At 67.6% G+C, this 16,262-nt stretch overlaps 1 protein-coding gene across 1 annotated transcript in view; it reads left to right on the plus strand.

Annotated features, from left to right (window-relative positions):
* Positions 1-16,262, plus strand: part of PLEC (plectin) — a 113,828-nt gene that overhangs the window by 25,764 nt on the left and 71,802 nt on the right. Inside the window, exons 3-18 of the mRNA XM_036404409.2 lie at positions 2,859-2,920; positions 4,223-4,312; positions 6,055-6,132; positions 6,226-6,318; positions 6,493-6,659; positions 8,025-8,140; positions 8,409-8,515; positions 8,601-8,720; positions 9,607-9,702; positions 10,052-10,179; positions 10,828-10,921; positions 11,005-11,159; positions 12,406-12,721; positions 13,233-13,310; positions 13,933-14,094; positions 15,461-15,565. Of these exons, the coding sequence (XP_036260302.1) occupies positions 2,859-2,920; positions 4,223-4,312; positions 6,055-6,132; positions 6,226-6,318; positions 6,493-6,659; positions 8,025-8,140; positions 8,409-8,515; positions 8,601-8,720; positions 9,607-9,702; positions 10,052-10,179; positions 10,828-10,921; positions 11,005-11,159; positions 12,406-12,721; positions 13,233-13,310; positions 13,933-14,094; positions 15,461-15,565 (1,967 nt within the window). The remainder of the gene's footprint in view (positions 1-2,858; positions 2,921-4,222; positions 4,313-6,054; positions 6,133-6,225; positions 6,319-6,492; positions 6,660-8,024; positions 8,141-8,408; positions 8,516-8,600; positions 8,721-9,606; positions 9,703-10,051; positions 10,180-10,827; positions 10,922-11,004; positions 11,160-12,405; positions 12,722-13,232; positions 13,311-13,932; positions 14,095-15,460; positions 15,566-16,262) is intronic.

Here is a 16,262-nt window from a genome sequence, read left to right on the forward strand (position 1 = left end):
GTGGGTCCCATCCCGCCTGCAGGCGCAGCGAGGGAAGGGTTAAAGCTCAGGAGTTTCCTGTGGGCAGGGTCGGGGCGTGGGGCGGGGGGAGAGAGCCCCGTCTCCTCCCCGGGCCGCCCCACTCGCGGCGGGACCGGCGGCGGAGCGGGAGGGCAGAGCAGCAGAGTCGGGGCTCGGCTGTGTCGGGGCTCAGCTGTGTCGGGGCTCAGAATGTCCCGCCCGCGCCGCAGCTCGGAGGAGGCTCCGGCCCGAACGGGCTCCGAGGACAACCTGTACCTGGCCGTGCTGCGGGCGGCCGAGGGCCGCAAAGGTACCGAGCCCGGGGGGGCCTGGGGGGGCCGCCCACCATCGCATCCCCACCCGGGGCGGTGCCCCCGGGGCAGAGCCCCACACCGGGCCGGGGTCCCCGGGGCAGAGCCCCACACCGGGCCGGGGTCCCCGGGACAGAGCCCCACACCGGGCCGGGGTCCCCGGGGCAGAGCCCCAGGCCGGGCCGGGGTCCCCGGGACAGAGCCCCACACCGGGCCGGGGTCCCCGAGGACACCCCCAGGCTGGGCCCGTGTCCGCGGGGCTCTGGGCCCCCAGGCAGGCCGTGGGGCCACCCCACACCGGAGCGGTGTCCCCAGGTTGCTGTACCCAGGGCGGGCTGTGGGGCAGACCCCCACGCTGAGGGATATCTCCGGCTGTGGGGCAGACCCACACGCTTGGGGCGGTGTCTGCGGGCCGGGCTGTGGGGCAGAGCGCTGCAGACCCCCCGGCCGCCGCCCAGCTCCATCCCCGGTGCCCTCGTTCGCTTCCTGCCACGCCCTGCCCGGCCGCCCCGGCCCGGCCGCCCCGGGCTCTCCTGGTGCCGCCGCCGGGGGGTGGGCGCCGCTCCGGGGACCCCTTGGGTGCCAGCGCTGCGGGTGCCGGGGGATGGTGCGGGTGCCCCCGCTCGGCGCGCACTGCGCCCCACGTTTCCTTCCTTCCTCCCTTCCTTCCTCCCTCTCGCACCGTGGCCGCTCCTGGCCGGGCACGCCCTGGCCGTGCCGCGGAGCGCCCGCGGGGCTCTTGGGGCTGTGCAGCATCCCGGGGTGCTCCGCCGGCGGGGAGCGCAGGCTGCGGGGCGCTGGGTGCCGCGTGGGCAGATCCCGGCACGCTGCAGCGGGGCAAGACCCGGCACGCAGCGCCCGGCTCGCCACGGCGAGGGCAGAGGGGCGGCGCGGCTGCCGAGGCACCGGTGGCATCGCCCCGTGTGAATGGGGGGGTCACTTGTGCCCTCCGGACCCCCTCGGGGGCCTCGGGCTGGGTGTGGCACTGGCGGTGACACTGGGGACGCAGGGGACAGGAGAGCGGGCGCTGGCAGTGGGGTATGGGGTGCTGGGGGGTAGCGAGTGCTGGCAGTGGGGTATGGGGTGCTGGGGGTTAGCGGGGTGCTGGCAGTGGGGTATGGGGTGCTGGGGGTTAGCAGGGTGCTAGCAGTGGGATATGGGGTGCTGGGGGTTAGCGGGGTGCTGGCAGTGGGGTATGGGGTGCTGGGGGTTAGCGGGGTGCTGGCAGTGGGGCATGGGGTGCTGGGGGTTAGCGGGGTGCTGGCAGTGGGGTATGGGGTGCTGGGGGTTAGCGGGGTGCTAGCAGTGGGATATGGGGTGCTGGGGGGTTAGCGGGGTGCTAGCAGTGGGATATGGGGTGCTGGGGGGTTAGTGGGGTGCTGGCAGTGGGGTATGGGGTGCTGGGGGGTAGCGAGTGCTGGCAGTGGGGTATGGGGTGCTGGGGGTTAGCGGGGTGCTAGCAGTGGGATATGGGGTGCTGGGGGGTTAGCGGGGTGCTAGCAGTGGGATATGGGGTGCTGAGGGTTAGCGGGGTGCTAGCAGTGGGATATGGGGTGCTGGGGGTAGCGGGTGCTGGCAATGGGGTATGGGGTGCTGGGGGTTAGCGGGGTGCTGGCAGTGGGGTATGGGGTGCTGGGGGTTAGTGGGGTGTTGGCAATGGGGTATGGGGTGCTGGCAGTGGGGTGTGGGGTGCTGGCAGTGGGATATGGGGTGCTGGGGGGTAGCGGGTGCTGGCATTGGGGTGCTGGGGGGCAGTGGGGTGCTGCGGGGTGGGTCCTGCGCCATCCCGGGTTCCCATCCCGTGCGTCAGCATTCCCATGCCATCCCCTAATGACAGGGCAGCGGGCAGGGAGCGCCGTGACTCACTGCAGCCCTGCTTGGCCCCGTGCCCACAGAGAAGGGTGTCCTGGGGGTGTGGGGATGTCCTGGGGTGTCCCAGGGCTCTGGCAGTGCAGACGCTGCGTGGGCTCATCTCAGTCCCGTGCCTGTCCCACCAGGGCCCTGCCTGTGGGGCTGCAGCTGTGCCAGGACAAGCTCCCCATGGCCTCGTGTCCGTGCCATGCCCGAACCGCTCAGCCAGTGCCCACCGAGCCCAGGGCAGGGCTGGGGCTCCTCACAGCCGTGCAGAGGGCTCGGGGTTGGGTGGGCACCTCCTGCTCCCTGCGGTCACGGGGACACAGAACATCCTGAGTTGAAAGGAGTCCCACAAGGATCACCAAGCCCCAGTGTTAATTTGCCCGTGCCGGGGTTGAACCTGCACCCTTGGCGTTATTAGCACCGCGCTCTGGCCAACTGATCTAATCGCAGAGTCGGTGTTGAGGTGCTGGTGGGTGCCGGCTGCTGCTGGCGCGGTGCTGGCACGCCGGGGCCGGTCCCCGTTAGCTGTTTCCTCTCCCCACACCCCCGTGACTCACCGTGCTTCCCCAGAGCGGTTGGCTCATCGCTTCCTGCGCCAGCCGTGCCCTGCGGTGCCACCGCCGGGGCCTGGTTTTGGCCGTGCCAAGACCCCGCTGCCACTGGCTCACCCGTGCCTCTCCTCTCTTGCAGATGAGCGAGATCGTGTCCAGAAGAAAACCTTCACCAAATGGGTCAACAAGCACCTTATCAAGGTATGGGCACCGCCAGTCCAGCGGGCACCGCTGCCCCAGCCGTCCCCTGCCCCAAATCACCCCCAGCCACAGCCCCGGGTGCTGCCACGGCCGAGGACGTGGCCGTGGAGGGTCCCTGGTGCTGGTGCTCCTGTGCCACACCTCTGGCCAAGGCCTCTCAGCTGCCCTCCAGGTGGGACCTGCCCTCCTGCTGCCCTCCCCGTATGCCAGGAGGGAACGGTGCCCTTGGCACCTGGGGATGTGTCCTGTGCTCTGCCGCCCTCAGTCCTGTCCCATGCCTCCAGTCCCCATTCCCTGCCCCAGGCAGAGCCCCCCCTTGGCGCCTGGCACGCCCTGGGACATGGCCCAGCCCCCCAGTGCGTCTCCACACGCCCCTGACCCTGCAGTGCCGTGGTGGCGCCGCCACGCTCTGCCCGTGCTGGGTCCCCTCTCAGCTCTCTCCTAACTGCTCTCTTCTCTCTGCCCTGTGCAGCACTGGCGACCAGAGGTAGGTCCTTCCTCTCTTTTTCTGTCTGTCCCACTGCGCTCTTCCTCTTTGCACACCCTGGGGCTGCCACTGTGGTAGGCAGTGGGCCTGACCCGTTCATGGTGGGCGGGGGGGTCTGACCCCTTCACGGTGGGTCTCTGCATGCCAGAGTGGTGCCAGAGGGATGCCAGAGTGGCGCCAGATCCATCCTGGCACAGGGGGAGCTGCTGTGTGTGTGTTTGGGGATCGTGGCACTGGGGGCACCAGCTGCACTTGGGGCTGTGTGTGTGAGCACCCGCTGCACTGGGGGGGTCACTGGGCACCCACCGGGGTGGCTGGGTGGGGGGAGTGCTCAGCTGCCCCTGGCTGGGGTAGGGGGTGTTCAGTTGTCCCCAGCCCCACTGGGAGGGGTAGGGGGTGCTCAGCTGCCCCTGGCAGAGGTGAGGGGTGCTCAGCTGCCCCTGGCAGGGGTAGGGGGTGCTCAGCTGCCCCCAGCCCCACTGGCAGGGTTAGGGGAGGTGTTCAGCTGCCCCCAGCCCCACTGGCAGGGGTAGGGGGGTGTTCAGCTGCCCTTGGCAGGGTTAGAGGGGTCGTTCAGCTTCCCCCAGCCCCACTGGCAGGGTTAGGGGGGTGTTCAGCTGCCCCCAGCCCCACTGGCAGGGTTAGGGGGTGCTCAGTTGTCCCCAGCCCCACTGGCAGGGATAGGGGGTGTTCAGCTTCCCCCAGCCCCACTGGCAGGGGTAGGGGGGTGCTCAGCTGCCCCCAGCCCCACTGGGAGGGTTGGGGGGGTTGTTCAGCTGTCCCCAGCCCCCCTGACACCGTGGCTGTCCCCACAGGCACAGCGCCATGTCAACGACCTGTACGAGGACCTGCGGGACGGGCACAACCTCATCTCGCTGCTGGAGGTGCTGTCGGGTGACACCCTGGTAGGTGCCACTCTGCCCTGCCCCGCGCTGTCCCCGCCTCGTGCTGGCACCCCTCCGCCGGCCGTCCTCGTCCTCCTCCTCATCCTCGTCCTCCCCCTCGCTGCCTGCCTCTGTTCCCTCTCTTCCTGCTTGGCCGTCGGTCCGTCCGTCCCGGTGCCCCTGGAGCGCCCGCGCCCCCCGCCTCTAACCTCTCTTTGCTTTGGTGCCCTCTCTGCTTCCTGGCGCCGGCCCCCGGCCCACCGCCGCCTTTGCCTCCTCCTCCTCCTTCCTCTCTCTGCTCCTCTCCGCTCGGCTCGGCTCGGCTCGGCCGGGGCAGCCCCGGGAGCGCGACGTCCTGCGGACCTTGCGGTTGGTGAGTGGTTCAGCCGTCGGTCAGCGCTCGGCGCGGCCCCGCGCGGCACGGAGCTGCGACGGCGGTGCCCAGCATGTCCCAGGACGGTCTGCATGCCGGCGCCCTGTGCCATGCCTGTCCCGGTGCCGCCCTAGGGCTCTGCTGCATGCTCTGCCCGTCCGGGTGCCCCCCATGCCCAGGGCTGTGGGGGTGGGTTTCCCTGGGCCAGAACTCAGTGGCGGCAGCAGGAGAGAAAAGTTCATCTTCCACCAGCAGCATCCCTGGGAGCCATCCCACCCTGCTGGAGCTGGACTCGCTCCTGGCACCACAGCTGGATGTGCTGCTGGCTCTGTGGGGTGGCTGGCAAGGGGGTGGCACGTGGCCACCAACTCCTGAGGCCTCACCCTAGGGCCAGCCCTGTCCCCGAGCAGCTGTGGGTCCATGGTGTCCCCTTTCTGTGGGACAGGAGTGACCCTGCTCTGTTGCTGAGTGGGGTCCATGGTGTCCCCTTTCTGTGGGACAGGAGTGACCCTGCTCCGTGGCTGAGCGGGGTCCATGGTGGCCCCTTTCTGTGGGACAGGAGTGACCCTGCTCCGTGGCTGAGCGGGGTCCATGGTGTCCCCTTTCTGTGGGACAGGAGTGACCCTGCTCTGTTGCTGAGTGGGGTCCATGGTGTCCCCTTTCTGTGGGACAGGAGTGACCCTGCTCTGTTGCTGAGTGGGGTCCATGGTGGCCCCTTTCTGTGGGACAGGAGTGACCCTGCTCCGTGGCTGAGTGGCACCAGGGGGTTCATGGAGTCGCCAGCTCTCCTGGCAGCCAAAGCTGGGCTCAGCTGGTGGAATGTTGGCATTGCCGTGGGGCAGGAACGTGTGGGGCAGCACCCAGGGGACCCTGGACCTCGGGACCCCCAAGTTTGGGGGGCTCACCCGGCTTGGCAGCTCCTGGTCCTGCTGGGGGGACACTGGAGCGTGCTGGGGAGCTGCATGGCGAGGCACCACGGTGGCCATGGGGACACCAGCGCCGTCAGGGCCGTGCTGCCCTGGCACTGAGGCCAGTCCTGCCCGGGCAGTGCCTGCTGTGCCACCGGGGCCCTCGGCTCCCCCCGGGACGGCTCTGATGGTGCCGGAGCCGCCGGGCGGGGCGTGGGAGCAGCCGGTGCCGCGGGGGGAGCGCGGGGAGCGTCCCCACCCCTGCAGGGGCAAAGTGCGAGGGCGGTGCCACGGGTGGGAGCCATCGGCATGTGCGGCACTGCTGGGAGGGGCCGGGTGGCGCCGGGCTGGGGGCGGCCGCGGTGGCAGGACGGGGTTGGTGGCATCGTGCCGTGGTGTCACGGGGGGGCTGCGGTGACAGGACACAGCAGGGCTGTGTCCAGCGTGGCCTCGCTCACCGCTCTCCTCTCCCTCTCCCCCAGCCCCGGGAGAAGGGCCGGATGCGCTTCCACAAGCTGCAGAATGTCCAGATTGCCCTCAACTACCTGAAGCACCGGCAGGTGAGGATGGGGAGGGACCCCCGGGATGCCCATAACCCCCGGGGCTGTGCCGGGCCCGCCCCATCCCTGAGCCGCGTGTGCCCCGTGCCGCAGGTGAAGCTGGTGAACATCCGCAACGATGACATCGCCGACGGCAACCCCAAACTGACGCTGGGGCTCATCTGGACCATCATCCTCCACTTCCAGGTGAGCCCGGCGGGGTGGGGACGGGGCAGTGGGACCGAGGGGCCAGGATCTGTGGGGCTGGGGGCCTCCCCGGGCCGGTCTGGTCCCCAGTGGGGCAGGAGTGGTGTCACTGGCAGCGGCCATGCAGCGAGTGTCACCGTGCCAGTTTCCAGAGTAACCGCTGTGTCCTGGCAGATCTCAGACATCCAGGTGACCGGGCAGTCGGAGGACATGACGGCCAAGGAGAAGCTGCTGCTGTGGTCCCAGCGGATGGTGGAGGATTACCAGGGCCTGCGCTGCGACAACTTCACCACCAGCTGGAGGGACGGGCGCCTCTTCAACGCCATCATCCACCGGCACAGGTGGGCGCCGTGGTGGTGCCTGTGATCCATGTGTGAGATCCACACCATGGGCAGGCGTGTGCTCATGAACACCCATGACAGCCGCTCATGGGGCAGCTGTGCTGATCCTGTGCTCATGAACACCCATGACAGCCGCTCATGGGGCAGCTGTGCTGATCCTGTGCTCATGGGGCACTCATGCCTGTGCTCATGGGGCAGCTCTGTCAATCCTGTGCTTATGGGGCAGCTGTGCTGATCCTGTGCTCATGGGACACCCATGACAGCTCCTTATGGGGCAGCTGTGCTGATCCTGTGCTCATGGGGCACCCATGCCTGTGCTCATGGGGCAGCTCTGTCAATCCTGTGCTTATGGGGCAGCTGATCCTGTGCTCATGGGGTGGCTGTGGCTGTGCCTGTGCTCATGGGGCAGCTGATCCTGTGCTCATGGGGTACCCATGCCTGTGCTCATGGGGCAGCTCTGTCAATCCTGTGTTCATGGGGAGCTGTGCTGATCCTGTGCTCATGGGGTGGCTGTGGCTGTGCCTGTGCTCATGGGGCAGCCGTGCTGATCCTGTGCTCATGGGGCAGCCGTGCTGATCCAGTTTGGGCCAATGTGAGCACGTGCTCTGACGAGTCCCAGCCCATCGGCCGTGCCGGCAGTGCCGTGCCCGCTGCTGGCATGCCAGGGCGGTGGCAGGCAGGTCCCCACGGGTCCTGCTGGGACCTCTGCGTGCCTTTGGGGAGAGCAAAAATGTGCAGGCCTGCGCCAGATGGGGGTAGGCACCTGCACTGTGCCGTGTGCCAGCTGTGCCGTGTGCCAGCTGTGCCGTGCTCTGCACCATGGCACTGCCACACTGAGCTTGGCCCCACCATGGAGCCCCAAGGGGTGCCCAAGGTGTCAGCCCCACATGGGATGGGGTGCCAGCCCCACATGGGATGGGGTGCCAGCCTCACATGAGATTGGGGTGTGAGCCCCACATGGGACTGGCGTGTCAGCCCCACATGGGATGGGGTGCCAGCCCCACATGGGACTGGGGGGCCAGCCTCACATGAGATTGGGGTGTGAGCCCCACATGAGATTGGGGTGTCAGCACCAGAGGGGACTGGGGTGTCAGCCCCACATGGGACTGGGGTGCCCAGTTCACAGGAGTTGGGGGCTGTGACTGTGTTGTGGTTCCCTCTGGGGGCTGTGTGTATCCCCAGCCCCTCCTGTCCCTGTGCTGGCTCTGGGGGTCTCCCCTGCCACCGGTGCCTCTGGTGTGGGGTGTGGGGTGGTCGGGCAGGAGTTCAGGCAGACGAGGCAGCCCCAGGAAAGGGGGGACCTGCCCTCCTTGGGATTCTGGGGTCCCCACAGCCCCAGTGACCCCTGCTGCCCCCCACCCACAGGCCAATGCTGATCGACATGAGCCGGGTGTACCGCCAGAGCAACCTGGAGAACCTGGACCAGGCCTTCACCGTGGCTGAGCGGGACCTGGGCGTGACGCGGCTGCTGGACCCCGAAGGTACGGGCGGGGGTGAGGGGTCTTGGGGGATAGGGGGTGGGTCCCAAGGGGATGATGGTCCTGCAGGGTTGGGGGGCTCTGGGCGGGTCTCAAGGGGGTGATGGACCCAGGGGCTGTGGGTCCCAAGGGGGTGATGGACCCAGGGGCTGTGGGTCCCGGGGTGTCAGGGGTCTTGGGGGATATGGGGTGGGTCCCAAGGGGATTCACACTCTGGGGTGTCGGAGTCCCTTCCCTCTCCCCCACCTGACCCCCTCCCTCCCTGCCGCAGACGTGGACGTGGCGCAGCCCGATGAGAAGTCCATCATCACCTACGTGTCCTCGCTGTACGACGCCATGCCGCGCGTGCCCGAGGTGCAGGACGGCGTCAAGGCCAACGTGAGTTTGGGGCGCCGGGGGTCACTTCTGCTTGCTGCCCTCCCCTGCCGTGCCACACCCAGCCCCACACGTGTCCCCCTGGCAGGAGCTGCAGCTGCGCTGGCAGGAGTACTACGAGGTGGTGACGGGGCTGCTGCAGTGGAGCCGGCAGCACTCGGCGCTCTTCGAGGAGCGGCGCCTCCCTGCCAGCTACGAGGAGATCGAGGTGAGGCCAGCGGGGACAGGGACGGTGCTGCTGGCCTGGCATGGGCACGGGGACAGGGACGGTGCTGCTGGTCTGGCATGGGCACAAGGATGGGGACAGGGACGGTGCTGCTGGCCTGGCATGGGCACGGGGATGGGCACAGGAGTGGTGCTGCTGACCTGGCATGGGCATGGGCACAGGGACAGGGACAGTGCTACTGGCCTGATATGGGCACAGGGATGGGCACAGGGATGGTGCTGCTGGCCTGGCATGGGCATAGGGACAGGGACAGTGCTACTGGCCTGGTATGGGCACGGGGATGGGCACAGGGACGGTGCTGCTGACCTGGCATGGGCACGGGGATGGGCACAGGCACAGGGACGGTGCTGCTGGCCTGGTATGGGCACAGGGATGGGCACAGGGACAGGGACGGTGCTGCTGATCCTGGGAGCCACTGGTAGCAGGGGCAGTGTGTGGCAGAATCCTACTGTGGCCCCACAATGGGTGGCTCATGCCCAGTGAGGGGTGCCAGCAGCCCCACTTGGGTGGCTCATGCCCAGTGTGGCAGCTCCCATGGCAGCACAGGGCCAGCTGTGCCATGCCATGAGTCACCGCGAGACCTGGGCGTGGCTGTGGCACGGAGCCCCCTCTGGTGCCAGTGTGGGGGTCTGCAGGGTTTGGGGATGAGAGCCCTGACAGAGCCGGGTGCCCCATGAGGGGGGGCCCTGTGACTCACCCTGCCTGGCTGTGCCGTGAGTCACCGCTGGCAAAGCCCAGCACGGCCACTTCCTTCCCCCGGCTCTGCACACATGGAAAATTGCAGGCTGGGCAGGGCGGGTGCTTGGGGAGGGGGGCAGCAGCTCGGGCTGGGGGTCCCCGCTCAGCTGTGCCCCCCACCCCCCGGCAGATCCTCTGGCGCCAGTTCCTCAAGTTCAAGGAGACGGAGCTGCCGGCTCGGGAGGCCGACAAGAACCGCTCCAAAGCCATCTTCCAGGCGCTGGAGGTACCGCCTAGGGCTGCGGCGGGGCTTGGAGGGGCTGTGGGGCGGCGGTCATGCGTGCTCAGGGTCCCAAAGGGTGGGGGGCCTGAGGGGGACACCCTGGCGATCCCGGGTCCTGAGGGGTGGGGGTCCCAGGGTGTCAGGGGTCTTGGGGATATGGGGTGGGTCCCAAGGGGTTGATGGTCCCAGGGGCTGTGGGTCCCAAGGGGATGACAGTCCCGGGGTCCCGGGGTGTGAGTGGTCTCGGGGATGCCGGGTGGGTCCCAAGGGGATGAGAGTCCCAGGTTCCGGGGGTCCCCCGGCAGTGCCCGGCGCGCCCCTTCGGGCCGTGTGTGACATTCGGGCTGTGCAGGGCGCGGTGCAGTCGGGCCAGCTGAAGGTGCCCCCCGGGTACCACCCCCTGGACGTGGAGAAGGAGTGGGGGCGGCTGCACGTCGCCGTGCTGGAGCGGGAGAAGCTGCTGCGGGCTGAGTTCGAGAGGCGAGTTCGGGGGGGCCGGGGGGCCGGGCAGGGCCGCGCTGGCATCCACACCCCCCTGCCGCTGCCAAACCGCGGGGCTGGGCCGGGGTGGGGTGTCCCGGCCCCCCCGAGGGGGAACCACAGGGCTGTGAGTCACCGCTCCTGCTGGGAAACCTCTGCGGCCGGCCTGGAGCGCGGCTCGGCACGGCACGGCTCGGCAGCAGCGGGGACAGCGGGGATGGGAGCGGGGCGGGGACTGGGAATGGGATGGGGATTGAAATGAGATGGGATGTGGGGGATTGGGACTGAGGTTGGAAGTGGGATGGGAATAGGGATGGGAAAAGGAAGATGGGGATGGGAAAAGGAAAGATGGGGATGAGGGGGATTGGGGTTGAGGTTGGAAGTGGGGTGGGAAAAGGAAGATGGGGATTGAGGTTGAGGTTGGAAGTGGGATGGGAATGGGGATGGGAAAAGGAAGATGGGGATGGGAAAAGGAAGATGGGGATGGGAAAAGGAAGATGGGGATATGGGGGGATTGGGAACGGGATGGGGAGCAGGATATCAGGATGCAGCACGGGACAGGACCCACACCGTGCACGGCCAGGACAGCTGCCCCTGGGCAGGATCCGTGCTGACCGGGTCCCTCTGTGTCCCCCCGTGTCCCCGCAGGCTGGAGCGGCTGCAGCGCGTGGTCACCAAGCTGCAGATGGAGTCGGGGCTCTGTGAGGAGCAGCTGAACCAGGCGGATGCTCTGCTGCAGGCGGTGAGTGCCGGCGGCCCCGGGGCGGGGGGACGGGCCCCGGCCATGCCCCTCCCCGCGGTGGCCTCACCGTCCCTGCCCCGCAGGACGTGCGGCTGCTGGCGGCCGGGAAGGCACCGCAGAAGGCGGCAGAGGTGGAGAGGGACCTGGACAAGGCGGATGCCATGATCCGTTTGCTCTTCAACGACGTGCAGACCCTCAAGGACGGGCGGCACCCGCAGGGCGAGCAGATGTACCGTCGGTACGGGCTCGTCCCCACGGCCCTGAGTCCCCGGAGCCCTCCACGTCCTCCGTGTCCTTCCTGCCCCCCAAAGCCCTTTGTGTCTCCTGTGTCCCCCATGTCCCCTGTGTCGCCATGCTGCCCGTTTCCCCCATGAGCCTCATGCTCCCTGCACCCCCAGCCACCCCTGTGCCCCCCAAAACCCTGCAAAGCCTCCTGTGCCCCCCCATGCCCCCCATGCTCCCTGCACCAGAGCCACCTCCATGTCCTCTATGTCCCACAAAGCCCTGCAAAAATTCCCGTGGCCCCCATGCCCTGCATGTCCCCCGTGTTCCCTGTACCCCTCAAAACCCCCCTTACTCTCTGTGGCCCTTGCACCCCCAAAAAGCCCCCTGTGACCTCTGTGCACCCCAAAGCTCCCCGTGGCCCCAAACCCACTCGTGTCCCCAAACTCCCCATGTTTGCTGCACCCCCTTGTACCCCCTTGCAACCCCTGTGCATCCCAAAGCCTCTCATGTCCCCAAGCTCCTCATGTTCTCTGTACCCCCTTACAACCTCTGTGCACCCCAAAGCTCCCCATGCCCCCAAAGCCTCTCGTGTCCCCAGACTCCCCATGTTCCCTGTACCCCCTTGCAACCCCTGTGCACCCCAAAGTTCCTCATGCTCCTAAAGCCTCTCATATCCCCAAACTGTCCCCATGTTTGCTGTACCTCCCCTGCAACCCCTGTGCACCACAAAGCCTCTCATGTCCCAAAACTCCCTATGTTTGCTACACCCCCTTGCAACCCCAGTGCACCCCAAACCCTCTCATATCCCCAAACTCTTCATGTTCCCTGTACCCCCCTGCAACCCCTGTGCACCCCAAGGCTCCTCATGTCCCCAGACCCTCTCATGTCCCCAAACTCCCCATGTTTGCTGCACCCCCTTACAACCCCTGTGCACCCCAAACTCCCCGTGTTCACTGCAGCCCCTTACAAACACTGTGCACCGCAAAGCTTCTCATGTCCCCAAAGCTTCTCATGTCCCCAAAGCTTCTCGTGTCCCCAAACTCCCCATGTTTGCTGCACCCCCTTACATCCCCTGTGCACCACAAACTCTCCTTGTTTGCTGCACCCCCTTACAACCCCTGTGCACCCCAAGGCTCCCCATGCCCCCAAACTCCCCATGTTCTCTGTACCCCCTCACAGCCCCTGTGCACCCCCAATCTCCCCCTGCCCCCAGAGCCCCCCACGGCCCCCATGCCCCACCAACCCCTCCCTCCCCGCAGCGTGTACCGCCTGCACGAGCGCCTGGTGTCCATCCGCACCGAGTACAACCTGCGCCTCAAGTCGGGTGCGCCGGTGACAGCCGTGACATCCGTGGCAGTGACATCGGCGCAGCAGCGGCGGCCGGAGCCCGACGAGGCTCCCCTGCGCTACCTGCAGGAGCTGCTGGCCTGGGTGGAGGAGAACCAGCGGCGAGTGGCCACGGCCGAGTGGGGCGCCGACCTGCCCACCGTGGAGACGCACCTGGGCGCCCACCGCGGGCTGCACCGCGCCATCGAGGAGTTCCGGGCCAAGGTGGAGCGGGCACGGGCTGATGAGGTGAGACCCTGGTGCTGGGGGCCTCCTGGGGCTGGGGGTGACAGGGTGAGACCCTTGGGTGCTGGGGGTGACAGGGTGAGACCCCTGGGTGCTGGGGGCACCCTGATTCTGGGGGTGACAGGGTGAGACCCTGCAGAATGCTGGGGACCTCCTGGTGCTGGGGGTGGCAGGGTGAGACCCCTGGGTGCTGGGGATCCCCAGGTCCTAGGGGTCCTCTGGGGCTGTCCCCACTCTGCTTCAAGGGGTCCCCCCAGTGCTGTTGTCCCCTCCACTGCTCCTGAGCATTTCCTGGGGCTGCCTTTGCTCTGTGCCTCGGCGTCCCTGAAGCTCTGGAGCCCCCCAGGTCCTGGGGTACCCCAGGAGGGTGGGGGGCACCATGCCCCGAGGGCATCCCTGCAGCCCCTGCACCCCTGGTGCGCTGCCCTCCCCTCGAGTCCCCTCTGTCACTCCCTTTGCGGGGTGCAGGGGGTGTCTGGGGTGGGGGTCCTGGAGCTGATGGTGTCCCCTGCAGAGCCAGCTGTCCCCCGGCCCCAGCGGCGCCTACCGGGAGTGCCTGGGCAAGCTGGAGCTGCAGTACGCCAAGCTGCTGGTGAGCGCCGAGGGGGTCAGGGGATGGGGGCAGGCGTGGGGGCGTGGGGCCTGGGGGTCAGGGGGGTGTGGGACATGAGGGGACAATGCTGGGGACGTGTGGCATGGGGATCAGGGGGGTGTGGGACATGAGGGGTCAGGGGGGTGTAGGACATGAGGGGTTATGGGGTTGTGACATGAGGGGACAATGCTGGGGACGTGTGGCATGGGAGATCGGGGGGGGGTGTCGGACATGAGGGGACAATGCTGGGGACGTGTGACATGGGGGCTCAGGGGGGTGTGGGACATGACGGGACAATGCTGGGGAGGGGTTGTGTGCTGTGAGGGGGTGACAAGGTGAGACCCCAGGCCCTGCTGGTGGGTGTGAGATGGGGGGACCTGGCAGGGGTGTGTGACCTGATGGAGGAGAGGGGACAGGAGGGGGGACAGTGGTGGGGGGGTTGTGCTGGGGGTGAGTGTGAGGAGGAGGATGGGGAGATGTGGGGCAGGAGGAAGATGCAGGACATGGGGGGAAGTGGGGAGGAGGATGAGGGGGGACAGAGGGCGTGCAGGGGGCAGCCCTGTGGGGACAAGGCCGTGCAGGGTGGGGACACAGCTACAAACCACCCCCTGTGCCCCCCCAGAACTCCTCCAAGGCACGGCTGCGGCACCTGGAGAGTCTCCACGGCTTCGTCAGCGCCGCCACCAAGGAGCTGCTGTGGCTGAGCGAGCGCGAGGAGGAGGAGGTGGCCTTCGACTGGAGCCACAACAACCCCGCCATGGCGGCCAAGAAGGAGAGTTACTCGGTATGGGCATGGAGGGTGACACCTGGGCATGGGGATGGGGATGGGCACGGGCACGGACACAGGGATGGGCATGGACACGGGCATGGACAGGGGATGGACATGGACACGGATATGGGGATGGGCACGGACACAACATGGGTACAGGCATGGGCATGGACACAGGGATGGGCATGGACACAGGGATGGGCATGGGGATGGGCATGGACACAACATGGGGATGGGCACAGGGATGGGCATGGGGATGGGCACAGACACAGGGATGGACATAGGGATAGGCATGGACGTGGACGTGGGCATGGACATGACATGGGTACAGGGATGGGCATGGACATGGGGATGGACATGAACACATGCATGGACACAGGGATGGCCACAGACACAAAATGGGCACAGGGATGGGCATGGACACAGGGATGGACAGGGGGATGGGCACGGACACAGACATGGACACGGGAATGAGCATGGACATGACGTGGGCACGGGCATGGACACAGGCACAGACCTGGGGATGGGTATGGACACAGACATGGGTGCAGGGATGGGCATGGACACGACATGGGCACAGGGATGGACACAGACATGGAGGCAGGGATGGGTGTGGACATGGACACAGAGATGGGCACGGCCATGGCATGGACATGCATGGGAGCAGACACACATGGAGGGCACAGCTGCTCCATGTGGACACATCCATGGACGCACACACACACACACACACACACACACACACACACACACGCCATCCCCATGCATGCACACGGCTGTGTCCCGTGGTCCCCTCCCTGCTGTGCAGCACTGAGCCCCCATGTGCCCCCCACTCCCAGAGCTCCCATAACCCTCCGAGCACCCCCAGAGCCCCCCTTGCACACACAGCCCCAGCTGTAACCATGCACACAGAGCTGTGCACACTGAACTCCCCCATCCCCGCTGGCCCTGCACACGTGTGTGAGCCCTGCCCCAACCCCCAGCCCTGCACACGTGTGTGAGCCCTGACCCAACCCCCCTGGCCCTGCACACGTGTGTGAGCCATGACCCATCCCCGCTGGCCTTGCACACGTGTGTGAGCCCTGACCCAACCCCGCTGGCCCTTCACACGTGTGTGAGCCCTGACCCAACCCCTCAGCCTTACACACGAGTGTGAGCCCTGAACCCCCCCATCCTCCTGGCCCTACACACGAGTGTGAGCCCTGGACCCCCCCCTGCCCCCTGGCCACGCACACGAGTGTGAGCCCTGACTGAACCCCCCAGCCGTGCACACGAGTGTGAGCCCTGAGCGCCCCCCTGCCCCCTGGCCCTACACACGAGTGTGAACCCTGATCCCTGGCCCTACACACGAGGGTGAGCCCTGCCCCTGCCCCTGCCGCAGGCGCTGATGCGGGAGCTGGAGCTGCGGGAGCGGCGGATCCAGGAGCTGCGGAGCTCGGGGGAGCGGCTGCTGCGGGAGGAGCACCCCGGGGCACAGACCCTGGAGGTGGGCGTGGGGCTGGGGGCAAACGGGGGGCGTGAGAGGGGCTGGGGGGTGTGGGGCTGGGGGATCTGGGGGGTGTGGGGAATCTGGGGGGGGGCTGGGGGGTCTCAGTGAATTTGGGGCAACTGAAGGGGCTGGGAGGATCTGAGGGGCACTTTGGGGCTTTGGTGGGTTGGGGAGTTGGTTCAGGAGGGTCTGGGCACTGGAGGTCACCGGAGGGGGGTGCAGCAGACACTGGGGGTTACTGGTCTGGGGGTCACTGGTGTGGGGTGCAATGGCCACTGGGGTCAGCAATGTGGGGTGCAGTGGTCACTGGGAGTCACTGGTGTGGGGTGCAGCGGGCACTGGGGGTCAGCAGTGTGGGGTGCAGCAGGCACTGGGAGTCACTGGTGTGGCTGCCTGTAGCAGTATGGGCACTGGTGTGGGTGCAGGTCAGGTGCAGGTCAGGTGTGGGTACAGGTGAGGATGCAGGTCAGGTGTGGGTGCAGGTCAGGTGTGGGTTCAGGTGAGGGTGCAGGTGTGGCTGCAGGTGAGGATGCAGGTCAGGTGTGGGTGTAGGTGTGACTGCAGGTCGGGTGCAGGTCAGGTGTGGGTGCAGGTCAGGTGTGGGTGCAGGTGTCGCTGCAGGTCAGGTGTGGATGCAGGTGAGGGTGCAGGTGAGGGTGCAGGTGTGGCTGCAGGTGAGGATGCAGGTCAGGTG

Source organism: Molothrus ater, chromosome 1, assembly GCF_012460135.2.
Source record: "Molothrus ater isolate BHLD 08-10-18 breed brown headed cowbird chromosome 1, BPBGC_Mater_1.1, whole genome shotgun sequence".
NCBI classification, from domain to species: domain Eukaryota; kingdom Metazoa; phylum Chordata; class Aves; order Passeriformes; family Icteridae; genus Molothrus; species Molothrus ater.